Source organism: Panicum virgatum, chromosome 5K, assembly GCF_016808335.1.
Source record: "Panicum virgatum strain AP13 chromosome 5K, P.virgatum_v5, whole genome shotgun sequence".
NCBI lineage: Eukaryota > Viridiplantae > Streptophyta > Magnoliopsida > Poales > Poaceae > Panicum > Panicum virgatum.
The window spans coordinates 21427030-21447995 of record NC_053140.1 but is presented as its reverse complement, the minus strand read 5'-3'; the positions used below and the strand labels follow the sequence as shown (position 1 = coordinate 21447995).

Here is a 20966-nt window from a genome sequence, read left to right as displayed (position 1 = left end):
TTGTGCATGCAAACAATAGCCAAGTCAAAACCCAGTAGGAAACCTAATAACGGGTTCAATAGCCATTATGGTCGACTCGTTAACTTTATGTGAGCTGAAACAGGGCAAAAATCACAGCACAACACAACAGATGCTAATAACAGATCTGAGCTGTTGATTTAGAATCCAATGGCTGAAAGGAGTGACTGATGGATAAGCTAAAAATCAGTCGATTGACAAGGAGACACACCCAATTTTTAGCGGTGAACTCACTTGTGCATGCAAACAATAGCCTACCACTGAAATTAAATGTTACAAATGTTTCCTTTTTTGTTTTCTGAGTTATGTCGTCGCTCTTGCCGCATCCATCCGCATCCATCGAGTTTCTTCATACCTGTCTCCGCACTTGTCCACGTCACCAGCGTACAACTGTCACCAGCGTACAACTGTCAACGCGACCTCCCGAGAAACCGTCTCTCCCTGCCCCCCACTCTCTTCTCTCTCGCTGGCCACATTTCTCTCCAAGAAAACAAACCCATCAGCCGAGTTCCGATCCAGAAACGCCGGCCGCACATCCGTACAAATAAATTAGCTAGATGCCGTCGTGATCCGCCTCCGATCGCCGCCGCGCGCCGGTCCCTTCCCATCAACTCCGGCCGAAACAATAAAATGTGGCCGACCGACCCCGAGAATGGCCTCTCGCCCAAGAACACCATGGGCATCGACGTCTACAACCCTCCACCGGTGAGTCTCGCCTCCCCCACCTCGCTCCACCGGATTGCTCATTGTTCATTTTCATTGATGCGTGCGTGTCCTGATGAACAGATCCATGTACGTGAAATTGCATGTCCATTTCCGTGTTGACCGTACTACCTTTGCTGGGAATTGCAAAATTGTATTGCCCTGCATGTATAGATATAGTTTTTTTTGCGGGTATGTATAGATATAGTTGATAATGGGTTTTTTAATGCTCATCTATACGTAAGTATAATATAGCATGGACGGTTTTTTTTCGTTGATTTCGGCGATGCAAAATAGGATGTTAGAGCTTGAAGGAGAACATCAACATGCATGGTGCTTTTAGTAGAAGCATTTTATTTCCACCAATGATTCCTAACAAACTCTCCTAAATTACTGATGGACTCAAGATCCATGAACATGTACACTACTGTTAATTCACTGATGAACTTGCTAGCTATAGCTAGTTCATCGATTGTCATCGATCATGACACTAATAATAACTACTGTATGTGTATGTACTCACAAAGAATAATTAATTGATGAATAATGCACATGCAGCTGCACTGGACGGGCCTCCTGGTGCTGGCGTACCAGAGCTGCGGCGTGGTGTACGGCGACCTGAGCACGTCGCCGCTGTACGTGTACAAGGGCACCTTCTCGGGGTCGCTGCACCGGTTCCTGGGCGAGGAGGCCGTCGTGTTCGGCGTCTTCTCCGTGGTGTTCTGGACCGTGACGCTGATCCCGCTGCTCAAGTACGTGTTCATCGTCCTCAGCGCCGACGACAACGGCGAGGGCGGCACGTTCGCGCTCTACTCGCTGCTGGTGCGGCACGCCAAGTTCAGCCTGATGCCCAACCAGCAGGCCGCCGACGAGGAGCTGTCGGCCTACTACCGGCCCGGGTACTCGACGGAGGACACGCCCATGCTCCGGGCGCTCCGGAGCTTCCTCGAGAGGCACCGTATGTCGCGCACGTGCCTGCTGGTCATGGTCCTCTTCGGCGCCTCGCTCGTCATCGGCGACGGCGTGCTCACGCCGGCCATGTCGGTGCTCTCGTCCTTCTCGGGCCTCCAGGTGCACTCGAGCGCGCTCACGCACGTCGAGGTGGTGCTGCTGTCGTGCGCCGTGCTGGTGGGCCTCTTCACGCTGCAGCACTGGGGCACGCGCCGGGTGGCCTTCCTCTTCGCGCCCGTCGTGGTGCTCTGGCTGCTCCTGCTCGCGGCGCTCGGCGTCTACAACATCGTGGTGTGGAACCCCAGGATCGTGCGCGCGCTCTCGCCCTACTACGTCGTCAGCTTCTTCCAGCGGACCGGAAAGGAAGGGTGGATCTCGCTCGGAGGGGTGCTGCTCTCAATGACAGGGACCGAAGCTATGTATGCAGATCTTGGGCACTTCACTGCTGCGTCCATCAGGGTGGCGTTCGTGGGCCTCATCTACCCCTGCCTGGTGCTGCAGTACATGGGGCAGGCGGCCTTCCTGTCCAAGTCGCCCAACTGCAACATCCACTTCATCTTCTTCGAGTCCATTCCACGTATGCATGCATGGTGTAGCAAGCAATGTGATGTGAATATCTATCTATCTGATCGATGATGCATTGCATTGCATTGCAGGCCTCATCTTCTGGCCCGTGCTGGTGATCGCGACGCTCGCCGCCATCGTCGGCAGCCAGGCCGTGATCTCGGCCACCTTCTCCATCGTGCGCCAGTGCACCGCACTGGGCTGCTTCCCGCGCGTCAAGATCGTGCACACCTCCAACCGCATCCACGGGCAGATCTACAGCCCCGAGATCAACTGGATCCTCATGCTCGTCTGCCTCGGCGTCACCGTCGGCTTCCGCGACACCACCCTCATCGGCCACGCCTACGGCATGGCCTGCGCGGGCGTCATGGTGGTCACCACGCTCCTCATGGCGCTCGTCATGGTCTTCGTCTGGCAGCAGGGCTTCCTCCTGGCCGCCATGTTCCTGCTCGCCTTCGGCTCCGTCGAGTCCGTCTACCTCTCCGCCGCGCTCATCAAGGTGCCGCAGGGCGGCTGGCTGCCGCTCGCGCTCTCGCTCGTCATCGTCGCCGTCATGTACGTCTGGCACTACGGCACCCGCCGCAGGCACATGTTCGACGTCCAGAACAAGGTCTCGCTCAAGTGGCTGCACGCGCTCGGCCCCAGCCTCGGCATCGTCCGCGTCCCGGGCATCGGCCTCATCTACTCGGAGCTCGCCACCGGCGTGCCGGCCATCTTCTCGCACTTCGTCACCAACCTGCCGGCGTTCCACCAGGTGCTTGTCTTCGTCTGCGTCAAGGCCGTGCCCATCCCGCACGTCCGCTGCTACGAGCGCCACCTCATCGGCCGCATCGGCCCGCGCGAGTTCCGCATGTACCGCTGCGTCGTCCGCCACGGCTACAAGGACGTCCCCGGCGACGACAACGACTTCGAGAACGACCTCGTCGTCCGCATCGCCGAGTTCGTGCACATGGAGGCCGCCTGCAGCAGCGCCGACGCCGCCCCGCCGCGCGAGAGCGACGCCTCCGTCGAGGGCCGCATGGCCGTCGTCAGCCGCCCCTTCGACCTGTCCCGGACGGGCCTGCTCATGAGGGCGCCGCTCCCCAACCCGGAGGACAGCACCGTCGTGCGCGCGGCCACGGCCGCCACCGCCGCCACGTCCACCGCGGACAGCAGCAAGACGGAGACGATGCAGTCGCTGCAGACCATGTACGAGGCCGAGTCGCCGGGGTTCGCCATCCGGCGGCGCATCCGGTTCGAGATCGACGACGCCACCAGCGAGAGCATGGACCCGGCGGTGAAGGAGGAGCTGAGCGCGCTCGTCGAGGCCAAGCACGCCGGCGTGGCCTACATCATGGGCCACTCGTACATCAAGGCGAGGAAGAGCTCGTCGCTGCTCAAGAAGCTGGCCATCGACGTCGCCTACACCTTCCTGCGCAAGAACTGCAGAGGACCCGCCGTGGCGCTCAACATTCCGCACATCAGCCTCATCGAAGTTGGCATGATCTACTACGTCTAGTGGCATTACGTCTAGTTGGCATTCCGCACATCTTCCTCGATCGATTGTTCAATTATTCTTCGATTTTAATTAGGTTCGGGAATGTTTGATCAACTATCTCTGCACAACGTACTAGGACTTAGCATGACGATCCAAGATCCATTGCATGCATGCTTAGTGGTATTATATTTGATCAATCAATCTGTTGTATGTACTTGATCAGTCAGTACAACGAAGGGTTCTTCAGTGTAAATAAAAAGAGGGTTCTGCCCTGTAAACATTCAGTAGCTCTTCAGGATTGTCTGAACGCTTTCACGAATCTTTTCAGATTAACTTCAACTACCATAAGTTGCCTCAATGAATATCAATAGTTAATTTCAGGATTCAGACCTGAAGATCACATCAAACCCATTTGACTACTGCAATCAAAGATGCTTCCAAGAGCTCTCCTTTTAAGACTAAAAAATGGAGAGGCCCCTCCATTTGGATTTTACCATTCACTATTAGGAAGCCTGGAGATGCTTCCAGATGTGTGCACTGTAACACCCCGGTGTTAATTTTTACGCTAATATCGTGCTTAATCGCTAATTAAGGCTAATCACAATCATTAGCGCTAATCGAGTCGCATAGTAAATATTGTTTTAGCCGTGTTCGACCGTGTTTTTCTCCTTAATCCAAGCTCCGAATCAACTTTCACCCAAAACCAAAGTTGTAGATCATCTCGTCCTCTACAACTTCTATTTTGGCCAAATTTCAAGTGACAATATGAAATTTGGAGTATTAGATGGTCAAAATCCGTTCAAAATCGTTGATCGTGGTCACTGTGCTGCGCGCCGCCCATACCAGCGACTGTGGCCGGCGGTGAGCTCCTCCACGCGTCAGCCATCGCGCCCGAACTCGCGCGGGCTCGAGCTTATCTTCTCCCGGCACCCAACTCCGTTTTCCCCTCCTCTTTCTCCTTCGTTCTCGAGCTCGTGCCGAGCCGAGCCCGAGCAACGCCGCCGCCGGCGTTCGTGCCGGCCAAACCTCGCCGCCCTTCTCGATTCCCCACACCCCGACCCTCCAAAACCCTAATTCCCCTCACCCCGCACCTCCACAACTACTTCCCGAGCCCAATTTCGCCGTTCCCCGGCCGGAATCGAGCCCGCCATCGCCGGCCGCCATTAACCCTAACCCGAGCTTCGCCCTCCTCTCGTCGACGTCCATCCTCCGCCCTTCCTTGAGCCGATTAAAGGTAGCCATGAGTTTCCCCATACCCTACTCCATCTCCCCGACCGGTTTTCCCTTGAGCTTGTGCACTATCGTCGCCGGGAACACGCGTCGCCGCCGTGCGCCATCCTGCCGCCACCGCTCGCCCGCCGCGGGGCCGCTCTGCGCGAGCCCGCGGGCCGCCGCCACGTGCCCCGGGGCCGGCCAGTCGCCCTAGCCGCCGGGCTGTCTCGCCACCCCGCCGGCGGGGGACCCCGCCGCCGCCGCGTCCGCCCATGGCCACGGCCATGGCCATGGCGCGCGCGGGCGCAAGCAGGGGAGGGGCTGAGCTGGGCCTCCCACTGGCGGGTGGGGCCCAGTTGTCAGCCCGATTTAGGGTTTAGGGTTTTATTATTTATTTAATAAATGGTTGAAATCTTCCAAAATTCCTAGAAATTCGTAGAAAAATCCTAAAAATGCAAAACCAGTTGCATTAGTTCCATAATTTCATGCTCTAATTGATAGAACCATGAAATGGATAGTTTCATCACTTTTGCTAGATGGTTTTGTTTGCACTTGTTTAATAGTAGTTGAGACCTAGAACACCTCCTTTCGGACTTAGAGTTGAGCCTGATCTGATCAATGCACTCTCCCGTCTTCCTTGATGGAGACACTTCAGGCTAAAGGAAGTTAAGGACTAAAATCTCATCTCAACACCACACCATTTCGTTGAACCATAGTTGAGAATGTTGTTTTCTAGTTTTGGTCACGCTTTCTTTTAGAAGTATCGCATTGCATTGCATTGCATCATTTCTTGAGTTTCATGCTTGGCATATTTTATTCGTGTAGACGCTGAAACTGAAGTCGTCTACGAGCTGATTGCCAAGCCGGTCCAGGAGCCACCAGCAGAAGAGCAGCAGACCGAAGATGCCGTTGATCAAGTTCTAGGAGAAATCACTAACCCCGCTGACCTGCAAGGCAAGCCCCGGAGCATATCCCTTATTTTAAGTACTCCATGTTTTACTTAAAGTATTGTGCATTTACGTTCAAGGAGTTGATTGGAACCATAGATGCATAATCTTGGATACCCAGTGTCTTTACTAGTTCAGTTTATCGCTAGCACTGCTATGCTAAGTAAACCCCGCGAGATATAGGGTTGCTACTTCAGTAAGAGAAGTGAGAAATAGTGCTGTAAGAATGATATTGGAGACTGGGCGGAGGGAAAGTGGAACATGATTATGGAATAAAGGAAAATTGAGTCTCTGCCTGTGTCGATTGAGGACCGTACCGTTGCTGGCCGTGCTGACCAAGTTTGAACAGTACTAACCACATGTCGGAAGTAGGAGGTAGTCGAAACCGGTAAGCTAATTACCTAATTACAACGGAATCTGACTCTCCATCCGCTACACTGGCGTGGTGCGAGGGCGGATGATGTAGTCGTCCACGGGTTCACCGGGTGTTCGCACGTGTGGGACTCATCATCCGAGTGTTTGCGGCCGTATGTCAAATTTTGAGGTAATTATAGGAACAGTTGCTCGGTGTGACTCGACCGGGTTGCTCTTGGCGTGCGAGTTAGGTCCACCTTGCAAGATTAAATCGGATCGATTCGCCGTGACTTGCAGTTATGGGAACCTTGGTCACTTCGTCGCATTGTAGTAAAGAAGTGGAATGAGACTGGAATGGAAAGGTTGAGTTGTATGTTACTAAAAATTAATGTGATCAATCATGTATGCTCTAGAGAACTAGGCAAACCTAGTTTATAGCGGTCAATTCAATTGGCGCTAAAATATTGAAAGTAAGGATCCAATATTAGCAGTTTTTCAGCAAAAAAACTCCAGAGCCAAACTGCTTTGTATGTCTAGATAATGGGCTAAGTATATCCATAGACGGGTAAATCTTGCTGAGTATTAGAATACTCAGGCTTGTTGTTGTAATATATTTTAGCAGGATGCGTTCCGGAGGACTTCGAGGAGATCTGCGCCTCGTGGATCGGTCAACCACTTCCTCCGGGTTGGTCGGTCGAGTGGGTCCCGTCTTCTCCATGAAGTTCGGGCAGGTGAGCCTCACATCAGTGGGCAAGATGTGAAGCTCGTCTTTGTCTTCGACGTTGGTTATCGTATTGTATTTTGAGATCATGTTTTAAACTCTGAATTACTTTCTGCTGCGTTTGAACTCCGAAGTTTGAATTGTAAACCTGGCTTGTAAACACTTTTTGTAAATTAATTTGGTACTTCTGTTATAAACTCGGGTTGTAAATGGCTTTAAACGCTTTTTTTTTCCGGTAATCATCTGTGCTCGTCTTTTGGCGAGAGTTCCTGTGTAATCGATCCTAGTTACAGTAGGCGGTCCGAGTGTACTGGTTGAGTGCAGTAATTCTGGATTAAGTTTAAGTATTAATTAGTGCATTTGATTGGTATTATTTGGACTGTTCTGTGACATGCACCGAAACCTACCCGAGTTTAACACACCTCATGTCTTCTCTGATGAGAATATTCAATACGGTTGATTAATTGCTTGATCGGACCACACAGCAAGCATCATGATCATCATGATTAAAACAATGACGAGAATATCAATATCAAAGAGAAATTGGGGAGAAATCAAACATATTTCGCAGCAAATCAGAAGTAACCATATAATAAACAGCATGAATAATTCCCCACATTTCCACTGTTTCTCCCAACCTAAGCTATCCAGATTCAAAGCCTACGTACTATGCCTATAGATGTAGCAAGAATGTACAAGTGGCGACACTGCCGTGAGGCTTGCAGCAGTCAGTCAGCATCGACCAATCAAGCCAAGTATCGGTACGAGTTGGCCGCATCTACATCGCGCTCCAGGTATTCTCTCGTGATAAGGTCCTCAATCCTTCTCTTGATCATTTTGATGTCAGGCTGCACCAGAGAGAGAAACAACCCAGTGTAAATACAAAATAGTATTTTCGCAGGAAAAAAAGGTCAAGAGGTCACTGTATAGTAAGCATAAACGGTTGTACAAGCAAATCAAACAGATCACACAAGTGTGATAAAACAGAATGGTGTAGTACCTTGAACATGCGGCTGAGCTGTTCCACACACTCCGCAACCAGATTCTGATGGGTCATGATCTTGCGGCTCTTCATGATACGCACCAGGGATGCGTCAATTGCAAACCTCCTGTCCTTGTTGACATCATCAATGACCTTTTTCTTCTCGTCGGATGGAGGAAGTTGCACCTACAAAATATATTTATTGTCAGGTCTCCCGAAGAAGCAACAGATCCAAAGCAAAGAAAGCAATGCAGTTTGAAACTATAAATGGCACCTTTATCCTCCGCATCTTATCAGTAAACTTGTGGTTGAACTCAAAGATGTCATTTGGGGAGATTGTTCTGCTACATGGCTCTTTGTTGAGAATCTTGTACTTCCCACATGAGAGAGAATGGAGCACACGTGCAGTATCATCTTCGGAAAGATTTAGTTGTGTCGCAATCTCAGAGAAACTTAGTTTCTCAGCTTCGTTGAATAGCAAGAGTAGTGCCCCCTGGTAATGTTGGCAAAATGGAGTTAAGGCCCAATCAAAATTGTAGACTTACTTGTTCTGTTATTTGAAATGTACCTGATAAGTTGTAAGAATGAGCTCAATGGGTTTCACATCGAACTTCCCAACGATGTGGCAACTTCCCAAGGAAAAAATCCAGTTAAGCTTTCTGTGTTTCTTGAATGATTGATAAAACTCCTTGAACCCCTCTACACATTTAACCTGAAAATACATTTGAGCTCAAGTAATTGAACAAAAAGAGCCCAGCAGTAGAAGTGATCAAGGAACTGATTGGCATACCATCTCTGAAGGAAGATTTATATCACTGCTTTTGTATGTTGGCCAATATCCTGTCGTCAAAACCTGAACACTCAGATCTACCGAAGGATGCAACTCCGGGTTCGTGCTGATGTACTCATCATATTTTGCTTGATTTTCTTTTGCAGCACAAATATCATTTAGCATGCCCTCCATTTTTGAAGTAAACTGCCCTCCAAAATGCTGCTTTAGCTTGGAAAGTAAGCTTCTCTCTTGTTCATCATTGCCACTCTTATCAAAAAGCAATCTCCTCCCTAGCTTCTTCCTGCGCAATGAATTTTCAGGTGCAAAAATGTAAGATGTATCAAGCTGTATGTAATATCCTGCAATAAATTTAACATCAAATCAAAGACAATAAAAACCACAAACCTATGAAACTCAATAAATAGGTCCTTATCACTGATGTATGTCAGAAGCTTCACAACCTGGAAGTAAGTTTAGAAGGATAAGAAAACGAGCGTATAAACTCTAGTGTTCAAACAAAATGATCGTATAAACTCTAGTGTTCAAACAGTTTTGCAGTAAGCATGCCTTATCAAGGTTCTCTTCAATTGCTTCATCACTAAGTTTTTCGATTCCGCCTTTTCGAAGAATATTGTCGCAATACGATGCAAACAATTCGGCACTAGTGCAGCCAGCAACATCTTTATTACAAACAACTTCAAAGGCCTCCTTAAGTGCCTGGGAACAAATAGTGTTAGCAGGAGAGGCAGACATTGTATGATATCATAATAGATATTTGAGCCAGCTAACCTTGTGAAATAGTGTATGGTTCTGGAAACAATTGAGGACGTATGCCATGTATTTGTCATGGAGATCTATGATTTTCCGCACATAATCCTGTAATAAGCAGTACACATTTAGAAACCAAAAAAAATGGGAAAATCCGCCAGCACATAGAGGTAAGTAAAATGCTTACCAGCTCCAGCGCACTCACTACATCCTTTTTCTCGTTCTGCACATATGGAAAAATTAGATTTTATGAGAGTTTGATTATAAAAGTTGTTATGACAACAATCAGAAGAAAATGAAAAGTAATAACAGGATTTAAAATCCACTTCAATTGGAAAATTGACTAAAATACAAGTAGTTGATACAAATATTTATTAACTGGAAAAGAAATAATCATCCTACGAACAGGTAAGTTTAAACAAACTTCATTCATCACATAATAAAATTTCACAGAAGAAACAGCATTTAGTATTATGTCTATGAAAAATTTATGGAAGGCTTCAGATTCTTGCCATCATGAAATCCATCTAAAATGGTTTTTCTTGATTTTCACATCTGAACAATGCATAGATAATTCAAGAGAAGGAGTTATGGTAAAAAAACACCCTTAACATTTTGAATATGGTACAAAAAAACATCACCCAGAAAATTTTAAACTTGTGAATTGTAGTTACATCGCAGAGTGAATAGAAAAGACAGCAGACAATGGCTGAAAACACAAGACGAATCACCTTCTTGCTGGTGGCAGCATCTACAGCTTGTTTCACCAATGACATGCCTACTTTGTTGACATGCTGCAGAGAAGTGAACTTATTAAAGAAAAATAGAGCTTGATCAAAAGTGCAATGCCATACAGAATAATGAGTAATACAATACCTCCTGGAATATTTTAGATACTGGAGGCAGACCATCTTTAATCCTAGAGAATAGCCTAAACATCCTTGACAAATCTTCAACCTGCAGTGACAAATATATATATATATATATATATATATATATATATATATATATATATATATATATATATATATATATATATATATATACACACACACAAAGTTTTCACTAAACTTGCCGTCCATGAGTTCTTGGCATGTATGGACATGAGTTTCCATCTAACAAACCTTTTCATCACAAAGTAAAACTTTGCAGCCAGAATTCTCCTTCTTAAGGATTTGGTCGATGAGCTTAGCTAGCAATTCTCCTTGTGCAGCCTGGAAGCAATGTTAGAAAGATTTACTAATTTCAGTGTCAGAAAAATTTAATGCACTTGTTGATCTGGTTAGAAGCACCATTCAATGTAATCATCAAACTGAGATCAATAACTAATAGCCTGACACAAACCTCCATTAGTGTCGGTTCAGTAGATGAATGTAAATAATGTGCAACTCGTTCCTTCTCTTTTTGTAAGCACTCCTCAGCCTATGAAACAGAGTCAGCAGATGTCCTCGCACCATGAAATGGAATTTTCTAGAGCCCCTTATGAGTTACCTTAAGCATGTACTCAGGGCAAGTATCCTCCACGATCCAGGTTTGGGCCTTCTTAGAATAATAATCTACTGTACCCTGACGAAATGCATCTTGAAAGTCCTCGCTGTAAAGCTTTGACCCGGAATCAGGCCTGGTGGGTTGATGTTCTGTTGTTAGATCCTGGCCAAGTTCAATATAGGTATCAAGAACATTCTTGATAAGGGTACGGTCTATAATCTGGCCCTCCCTATCCTCGTCGATCTGTCAAACCAAGAAATTCCACAAGAATAAAAATGATTGAATGCCACCTCTGTGAAATACAAGAAAAAATAGTAGCAAAGTACAAGGCTAACCATGGCAATCACAATCGATGTCACTGTTGCTTTGAGTTCGTCGTAGACCTGTTACCAAAAGCATGAAAAGATATATTGACAACTCAAGAAAGCAATTGATAAGCTTCTTCAGATGCAGTACACATGTAAAAACTCAACCATATGGGGACGAACAGATTACCAGAGTTTCGAAGCAACTCTGGCCAACTGCTTTGAGCCCCACAATTGACCTTCGTGGAATGTAGTAGCGGTCAAGGTAGTTGAAGAACCTGCTCAGCCACTTGACCATTATCCTATGGTTTTTCCACCTGAGCACCAGTTCCCTAAGCAGGAACTCGCCGTGCTTCTCCCTCAGGGAGGGCAACACCTACACGCGCACAAAATAAAGTTGGTAACACCACGAATGATACCACGAGCACCCTAGCTTTAGCTTATAAGAGGCAAACTTTAGCATACGACACAATCAATGATCTCGATCCCGAAAACCCAGGACCATACATGATAGACCTGAACTTCCACCACTAAATCAGAATTTGTGTTCCAATTCGTGAGCCTTTCAGAATTTTGAAACTCATGTCACAATGACATGTGAGGTTGATTTGGGTTATTGACACGTGGGTTAGGATGTCAAATCCTGGAAGGCTCACGAATTGAAACCTAAATTCTAAAATTTCTCCTACATTATTCGATCTAAATTCGAGCAGTTACAGCATAATGAACCAACCAACCATGCACATTTTACATATATATATAACAAATTGACAAGAGATGCAATCTGAAAGCGCCGCGAGAAATCAACAGTTACCAAACGAGTAAAACTGATCGACCGAAGAGAAGAGGGAGAAACACTAGTAATCAAGAAACCGTGGCACGTACGGTGTCGGTGATGTACTTGTCCAAGACCATCTTGTACCTATCGTAGAGCTCCGACGTGTAGTCGTGCGGCGCCTTCTGCGTGCACATGTCGTATATCGTCCTGCCGGCCACAACGACGAAGCAGTCAATCAGCAGGTCGCATGCATAGATGCCGATAAGATCGGAAGGGATGATTCATATTAAAAGAACCCTAAAAAAACTAAAAAACCAGGCCGGACCAAGAGGAGAGATCTCGTACGTGTAGAGCTTCATGTACTCATCGGACTTGAAGGCAACGCCGGGCTCGTCGTCGAGGATGCGCTCTAGCTTTTTGGTGCCGGCTTCCATTTGTTTCCACCCCACCTCGAGCGGGACCGGCTCGCGGTTTCGCGTCATGATGCCGGCCGCCCCCGCCGGATTGCCTTCGCCGGAGGAGGAAGCTAAGGAAGGGGAGCAGGCGATGGGATCGGCGAACAAGTCGACAGGCGACGTGTGCGGCGACGCGAGGCGAGGGGTTTAGGGCTTTGGCGTTTGGCGAGATGGGAATAAATAGGAGGGAGGGAGGCCACGGTTTACTTGGGCCGGGACCTCTCATGCATCTCCAATAGCTCTTGTATTTTGGATAAATTAGTTAAAAAAAAAGAGACAAAAAAAAACTCTCATCCAACAGATATTCGATACTTCCTCTTCTATTCTTCTTTTGTATCTAGGGGGTGCCGCAGGGCAAAAATACCGAGTTCATCAGCTCTTGTATCCCGCCTGCACGGCCTGGCCCCAACCCACCGGCGCGAACTCCTCTTCTCCTTCCTCTTCCTCGGGCTGGTGGAGTCCGATTCGTCACCGGCGAGGTCGGTCGTGCCGGCGGTCCAGAGGAAGGAGATCTCGCTCCCCGTGTCGGACGCGGCGCAGCTCGGCCTGGGCGTCTCGGCGAAGAATTGAGATGGGAGGAAGTCAGACCTGCGGGTGCTTGATCGAAGAGGGTCATGCTCCGCTGATCCTTTTTGCTGGTGGATCAGCCCCTGCCATCTGCTCATGATTGCAGGACAAATCAGAAGGTGGACGAACAGTTCAAGAGTGAAATTGGGATGGGAAAGGCACTAATATGTGGATCAGAAGGGAAAAATAAAATCAATCAACAAAAAGAGCAGATCGACGGAAGAAACTTACGCGTAGCTCGTAGTTCAATCAGAGGTTGACTTCAGGATCTCACAAGGGTAGCAGCTCATCGATGCAGGCGGGCTTAGTGGATCGTGCGCCAAATGCTGGTTGTGCGCCGCCATCTCCACCAGGCCAAGGCCCCCTCATCCACGCCGAGGTGGCCGGTGTCGCGGCCGTCGCCGGCGAGCATAGGAGGCGGCGTTTGGTGAGCGTGCAAGGGAGAGAAGGAGGCAGAGGAGGAAGAGAGGTGTGGTCGTGGTTGGATTTAGAGAAGCTGGTGAATTTTATTATTTTTTTTTCTAGCTATTTTGTTTTACATAATAGTTAAATTGGAATTTTAGTTACTTATAGATATAAGAGCTTTTGGAGATGTTAAAATCATCTTCAACAGCTCTTCTATCTTGATTGAGTTGGCTGAAAAAATAAAAATATACAAAAAAAAATCGCTTCCAAGAGCTCTTGTATCCAGCCCGTCTTCTATCTCGGTTTTGTATCCTCCACGCTCCCGTCGCCATCTTTCGCTAGCGCACCGCGCTAGCCATCCGAGGCCCTGTTTGGTTCCGGTAGTATGAGTAGCACGCGCAATTCCCGAGAAAAGAATCTTTAATGCATGGAGTACTAAATGAAGTTTATTTGCAAAACCTTTTCACGGATAGGTGTAATTTTTCGAGACGAATCTAATGACGGTAATTAATCGATGATTGACTACAGTAATGATACAGTAACCAATCTCTAATCGTGCGGTCAAATGCCTCATTAGGTTCGTCTCGTGAAGTAGTGCAGGGCTGTGGATTTAGTTTTACAAATTGTGTTTATTTAGTACCTCTAATTATTGATCAAAATTTTTATGCTACTTTGTGCTAGAGCAAACGCCCGAGTTCTGCCGCGCCCGCGGCCCTCGTTCCTGCGAAAATTTGGCCACTCCCGCGCCCGCAGCCCCTTCGGCGCGCGCCGTCCCAGTCCTCCCGCGCCCGATGCCCTCTTCCTCGCGCGCCTCTGCTTTTTCCCTGCCGATTCACCGCCAATCGCAGAGCTCCTGCTGTGCCGAGGGTCCAAATCGGCCCCGGTTTTGCCCTCTTCCTCGCGCCGCCTCACGTCCAGGGGCTGCGGCGCTAGTTCAGGGGTCCCGTCGCAGGGCCCGGCCGCTCGCCTCCGGCGTCGCCCCATCGCCCTCGGCTCGCCATGAACAAGCTGCCGCGTTTCCATTCAACGGTGGCTGGGACTCCTGCGGTGTCGGAGGGAGAGTTGGATCGATCCGGTGTCGGATCGATGCGCCGTCGGGTGGTTCCTCCCACGAGCTTCGGTGGCTATATGCCTAATGATGTTCTCAACGCTGAGCAATTCGACATGGAGGAAGCCTACACTGATGAGCTTCTTGTAACCTTGCTTCTGCACTTGCAACTGTCTAGAACACGATTTGATATTGATGCTGAGTACAGTCGGATGCTCATCCTTTTTGGCCATATGTTTGGGTACCGTGGATGATTCATGCACATATATACTGTGAATCCAATAAGATCGACACCATACAGTCTGCAATTAGTTGGATTTCTTTTGGTGATTCTGTATTTCGTTTATTTGGGGTGCATCAAGGGAAAGGCATACAGTCTGCAATTTGAGTACACCTTGGCATGCTGCAGCAAATTCTTGTTATTTAACCAGAAAGGGAAAGGCTTTGCCGATAGGTCATTGAGCCCATGTACAATATTTGGAACATTCTGTACCTGATATGCCATAAGTGACTGATCAGCAGCAGCCTTTTTTTTCAGTTTCAGTGCTAAATTCAGCCAAGTGTAGCACAATAGGAGTATCATATGAAATTGTGGATGTGCTCGTGCTATAGTGGACAGATTATCAGTAAACATGATAGAGAAACAGACCTACTGTCAAAAACATAGATGATCAGTTGTTACTTTTTTGTTTGTGCCTACTATTCTTTGATGTGGTGCCATTATATGCAGAGCCATTGCGTGACAGAGCAACAGCTCCTCAACCATCAGAGTAGCACATACCAATTTAAAAGCAACCAAAATAGCAATGATCAGTAGCCCACCACTAAATTTTGTTCCTACTACTATAGTAGCCAGCAAATAGCAATGATCAATAGCCACCCTCCCCACCCTCATTTTTGGCAGACAGGCAATGCACTTCTTTGCTATAATATATATTATTACTTACATTAAAATGTACATTCTTTTTGTTCCTGTTGTGATAGGTGTTATGGGTTCAGGGACATATTTCACAGACCTAGTGAATGGTGTACAAGAGTCTCACGATCTTTCGCCTACTGCAGTCACACCCATTGATCATGGTCCTGCGGCATCTAAAGGATCACAGGGAAGAACAAAAATTTTTGGAGATGATGAGGACAAACTTCTTGTGCTACTTGGCTAAATGTGGGCATGGATCCTATTCGAGGAGTTGATCAATCACAAACCTCCTATTGGGCAAGAATCTATGATTATTTCCATGCTAACAAGTCATTCGAGTCAGATCGTACACAAGGTTCTTTAATGAATCGATGGTCCACTATACAACATGATGTCAATACTTTTTGTGGATGTGTGACCAGGATTGAGGATAGAAATCAGAGTGGTTGCTCAGTTGATGACAAGGTAAATATATTCCTTGCAAACAAATAGTTGTCTTTCATGTGGTCACAAATAGTTGTCTTTCATGTGGTCCTTTTGCAAGTAAAAATTTTCATGTCCATGTTTGTGTATGAATGTACAGATTGCAGCAGCATGTACACTCTTCAAGTCAGAAGACAAGAAGTATAGGAATTTTGCCTTAATGCATTGCTGGAGAATTCTGAAGGACCAGCCCAAGTGGATCGAAAGACGCAAGCAAATTGGAGGACCAAAAACAGTTGGTAATAAGAAATAGAAGACAAAGGCAAACTCATCACCCTCATCAGCTGCACCTGTAGTTGCACCTGGTACTGGCAGTGTTGATGCAGCACCAGCACAAGAACCTTCAATAAGACCAGATGGAACTAAGACCGAGAAAAAGAAGCTACGCCAACGTTCGACCATCGAAGCATTGGACTATCTTGTGGCAAAGATGAAGGAAGCTGATGCTCAGAAAGAAATGAAGAAAGAAGAGAGATGCAACAAGGCCTTTGCTCTGCAGGAGGAAAAGATCAAGTTGGAGATAGATTTGCAGGTGGAAAAGATCAAGTTGGAGAGAGCAATTTGAGTTCCAAAGAGAGCTGGAAGAAGACAAAATTATTGCTATGGATGTGAGCACACTGTCCTACGACGAACAGCAGTATTTTCAAGATCGTAAGAATAAGATTCTGGAAAGGCATTTAAATATCTAGTTTTTTTTGCAATTTAGTTCAGGATCAGTTATGAAACTGTTTACTTCAGGTTTAAGTTCAGTCAAGTTTAGTCTATCGTTGGCTACCTTTGAGTTACCTTGTGATCGTACTTTTGAGTTACCTTGTGATGGTACTGTTTGAGTTACCTTGTGATGAAACTGTTTAAGTTCAGTCTATCAGCTGTGATGGTACCGACCGATGTTTATTCTGCATTCAAGATGATTATATAGGTTGGGTCATGCAGTCAATTCTATAAGCACCAATGGTTTTCATTGGGCATCCGAGAGATGATATGCTGGTTTTTATTAATTAACCTGTGCAGCATATATGATAGACGATTCATAAACTGTATGTACTGCCAAGATTCATAAACTGGTTACCGCGGTGCACTTCTAATAATCGACAGATGCCATAATTTGATTCATACAAAATAAAATCTTAGCATGGCAGAATGAGCATGAGTACTTCTGATAATCAGAAGATGCCATAATTTGATATTACTTCATCATGCCATAGTAGATAAAATAAAATCTGGGTTTAACTGCACACTGATTAAGTAAGAGTTTAACTGCAGCTAATTATTTCACTATAGATATTCAACCTTGTCTAATTAATCAAGAGAGTATAAATCTGGGTGGTAATTCCATAGGTGCTCGATCAAATCTGCCTGAAGCCGAGTGTGGGTTCCCTTATTCTTGATGTTCTTGTAATTCTGAATAAAAGCTTCTAGTTCTGGTGCTTCATTATGGGATACTGTCACCTTTACTCCCATGTCGTCGTAGTCGCAATCATATTCATCAGTGTACTCATTTCTCTCATCTTCAACAATCATGTTATGCATTATGATGCAAGCCCTCATAATATTCCCTAGCGAGTCTTCATTCCACAAGCGAGCCGGCCCACGAACAATAGCAAACCGAGATTGTAGGACCCCAAATGCCCGTTTAACATCCTTTCTACAAGCTTCTTGTGCCTTTGCAAAATATTTCTTTTTATTACCTTGAGGCTCTAGAATAGTCTTCACAAAAGTGGCCCACGATGGATATATACCATCTGCTAGATAATAACCCATAGAATAATCATTGCCATTGATATTGAAATTAACTTGTGGACCTTCTCCCTCAGCAAGCCTTGCAAATATAGATCTTTGAAGCACATTGATATCATTGTGTGAACCAGACATGCCAAAGAATGAATGCCATATCCAGAGATCTTTAGAAGCAACTGCTTCAAGTATAATTGTTGGCTCCTTTTTATGTCCACGGTACATACCGTGCCATGCAGTAGGACAATTTTTCCAGGTCCAGTGCATACAATCTATGGACCCAAGCATACCAGGGAAACCTCTGTTGGCTCCAATTGCCAGTAATCTAGTAGTATCCTCTTCATTAGGCAATCTCATGTACTCTTGTCCAAAAATTTCAACGACAGCGATGGTAAACTTTCTCAAAGCTTCTAAAGCGGTACTCTCACCAATACGAATGTACTCGTCCAAAGCATCAGCCGCGACGCCATAAGCTAGCAGCCGAAATGCTGCCACAACCTTCTGCAGACAAGATAGTCCTAGAGTATCAGCCGCATTCCTCTTCTGCATAAAATATTCATCATGCTCCTCAACAGCATTCATTATGCGCATGAATACATGTCGTTTCAGCCGAAACCTATGTCATGACACAATTAAAAAATTAACTACATTTATAAAACAAGTCATAAAAAATAATGATACAAATTTTAGGCACAAATACTAACCTGCGTCTAAAAATTTTTGGTCCAAAAGTAGGTTTATCCGAGAAATAGTCTTTATAAAGAAGATCATGGTGTAATAGTCTTTCACGATCCACTACGTCATGTCCCTCAATGGAACCAATTCGACCCGGATGATTAAGCGTATCCTCAACTATCAAGTGTGCGGCACCAGAAATAATAGCTTTCCTCTCATCATCTGAAGATGAGGAATCAATGATTTCATCCATTACAAACTGATTGAATTCATCATCTGAATCCATAGTCTAGGATGTTGTTGTCTAATACCCAATCAACCACGCAAGATTTCAGTTTGCATTCAAAATATGGCTCATCAAAAAACGGCTTCAATAATGCAGTATGGATTGAAGGCGCTATATGGTAGTCAGCACGTACCTGGATTCAATTTGATGGAACGTCTTGCAGCAGGTGGTCGTTGTGTCGCCGATCGTCCACGTGCAGGCGGCGACAGGGATGGTGCCTTCACGGCGTACAGGAAGGATTGCGGCGGCGGCGGCGCGATGGATGAGGCGTCGATCGTCATTGCCGTTCACGTGGACGTGACGAGGGCGTCACAGCTTCAATGTGAAGGCGCCGGTGGCGAGATGCGATGGTGCCTTCGCGGAGGGATCGCAGTGGCGGCGTCGAGGGATCGCGGAGGCGGCGTTGCGATGGGCACGGCGTCGGGCGTGGAAAGGAAAACGATCGGATGGAATAGGATGACGCGGAACCAATTTCGAATATAGCAAATTATATTTTACCTAGTCTCTTGGATTACCCCATAGAATTAGATGGTTTTCTTTTTTTTTGCAAAGAGGGTATAATCACCAAATTTACATAACATAATAGAAGAGCTCTTGGAGATGCTCTTAACGGTGGAATCTGTCAGTGATTCTGAATTTCTGATTTTTTTTTATTTCTGATTACCAAGTCGGGTTGGATCTCTCAACAGGTAGGAGCGTAGATGTAAATGGATCGCATACGGACGGAAATTACTGATATCGTATTTGTTTTCATATTTGTGTTCGAATATGGAGTCGGATACGAATAGTGTTAGTTTTTGCCGTATAAGATTGTGATGGATATCGACATCGTAAAAATATAACTTTTGAATATTCGAATACAGATCGGTTACAGATACTTAATACTCAGAATCAAATACGGAAGGATAAAAACTCATCCAGACCGGATTGAATTCGAATACGAGAAATATTCGTACCATTTACATCCCTAGGTAGGAGGTAAAATGCATGCTGGAATACAAGGGTTAATTGTCCGAGTTTACTGATAATATCATTACAATTTATTATATTAGAATTCTACCGGTACAACTTTCAACTCTTCAAAATACATCACTACCAATTATTTATTATATTAGAATTCTACCGGTACAACTTTTAACTCTTCGAAACACACCACTACCAACTCTTTGTGTTTCTAAATTACACCAAAATACTCTTAGTCTTCTTCCTCCAATCCCCTATGGATGGTCTCTCTCCCACCCACCGCCACCTCTATTTCCCCCAACCTACGGTGCATCCTCTCTCTCTGTGTCCTGGCAGCGCACCTCTCCCGACCACGGCGGCGGCGCATAGGCCTCTTCCCTCTCTACCACCTGGCGGTCTCCCTTCCTCCTCTCCTCTCCTCACCACACGGCACGCGACGCGAGGCGCGCAGGGGAGCGGCTCGCGTCGCACAGGCAGAGATGCTCGCGAGCGCAGGAGGCACGTGGAGGAGTGGGAGGCGCACCGCGAGGGGCACGGGCTGCACGCACCAACAACGCGGAGGAACAGGCAGCGCGCGCAGGACGAGCCAGCAGTGTGGCCGGCGAGGCTGCGTGCGGCCGGCCTGGGACGCTGCCCGGCGGCGCTGTAGCCGACCGGGGGCAGGACTACTGGCGGTCCACCGCGATGGTCGTGCGAGAACGGGACCTCCCCTCCCAGCCCAGAGCTAGCAATCGAGCGTCCATCGGAGATCCAGAGCTAGCAATCGAGCGTCCATCGGAGATCCGTATGCCATGGAGAGAGACGAACAAGGGATTAGAGGAAGAAGACGACTAAAGGCATTTTTGTGTAAAATTTCTCAGAAACACATCGAAGGGGTGAGTAGTGTGTTTCAAATAGTCGTACAATTGTAAGAGTACGATTCCAATATGATGAATTATAATTGCAGATCAGTGAAGTCATATAATTATAATGACATGGATCCAATTAATTTAGAAATCAACACCGGTGACCCATCTCGTGTTGGAGTCCAATGGTAACTTTACTAAATACTAGGTAAATATGCCCGAACGTTGTTATGGCCTATGGGCAAACTTGGTATAAATATCGGACACTACTACAAAATTTTTTTTGGAAGCGGATGTTTTATATTTTCGATGGTGGGCAAAGGCAACAGCCTCTAATGTAAGGTCACCGATAATCATGAGATCCGACCCCGCTGCCGAATCTGTCCCCGCTATTCCTGCCTCGGCCTCGCCCGCGTCGGCACACAGCGTCCGTGCGCCGCCTTGGCCGAATCCGCGTTACCATCCGCGTGCCGCCATCTCGGCCGCGCTAGCGCTGCTATCCCCGGCTCGGCCAGGCCTGCGCCGCCATCTGCACACGAGGAGGGGA

The 20966-nt window shown here is 46.9% G+C and overlaps 3 protein-coding genes and 1 pseudogene across 4 annotated transcripts; 2 read left to right on the top strand and 2 right to left on the bottom strand.

The window, feature by feature from the left end:
- Positions 1 to 648: 648 nt before the first annotated feature.
- On the top strand, positions 649 to 3733 carry LOC120710593 (probable potassium transporter 3). The gene is made up of 3 exons (XM_039996232.1): positions 649 to 723; positions 1279 to 2248; positions 2328 to 3733. Exons 1-3 carry the CDS (start codon positions 649 to 651, stop codon positions 3731 to 3733), a joined length of 2451 nt encoding a protein of 816 aa, XP_039852166.1.
- Positions 3734 to 7489: 3756 nt separating this feature from the next.
- On the bottom strand, positions 7490 to 13535 carry LOC120706922 (cullin-1-like). 2 transcript variants are annotated; one of them, XM_039991679.1, is made up of 19 exons: positions 13293 to 13535; positions 12385 to 13151; positions 12147 to 12246; positions 11452 to 11637; positions 11292 to 11339; positions 10960 to 11199; positions 10813 to 10890; positions 10593 to 10682; positions 10345 to 10425; positions 10200 to 10262; positions 9656 to 9691; positions 9490 to 9576; positions 9268 to 9417; positions 9106 to 9161; positions 8719 to 9001; positions 8497 to 8640; positions 8203 to 8421; positions 7947 to 8114; positions 7490 to 7794 (listed from the first exon to the last, which is right to left on the bottom strand). In XM_039991679.1, the coding sequence occupies exons 2-19, from the start codon at positions 12519 to 12521 to the stop codon at positions 7693 to 7695; spliced, it is 2268 nt and encodes a 755-aa protein (XP_039847613.1). In that variant the 5' UTR covers positions 12522 to 13151; positions 13293 to 13535; the 3' UTR covers positions 7490 to 7692. The 2 variants fall into 2 exon arrangements, with proteins under 2 accessions (XP_039847613.1, XP_039847614.1); XM_039991680.1 differs by having other exon boundaries at positions 12385 to 13535.
- Positions 13536 to 14162: 627 nt separating this feature from the next.
- On the top strand, positions 14163 to 16864 carry LOC120706921 (annotated as a pseudogene).
- A 199-nt stretch (positions 16865 to 17063) lies between these two features.
- LOC120710592 lies at positions 17064 to 18655 on the bottom strand. The gene is made up of 2 exons (XM_039996231.1): positions 18355 to 18655; positions 17064 to 18266 (listed from the first exon to the last, which is right to left on the bottom strand). Exons 1-2 carry the CDS (start codon positions 18609 to 18611, stop codon positions 17216 to 17218), a joined length of 1308 nt encoding a protein of 435 aa, XP_039852165.1. The 5' UTR covers positions 18612 to 18655; the 3' UTR covers positions 17064 to 17215.
- Positions 18656 to 20966: the final 2311 nt, after the last annotated feature.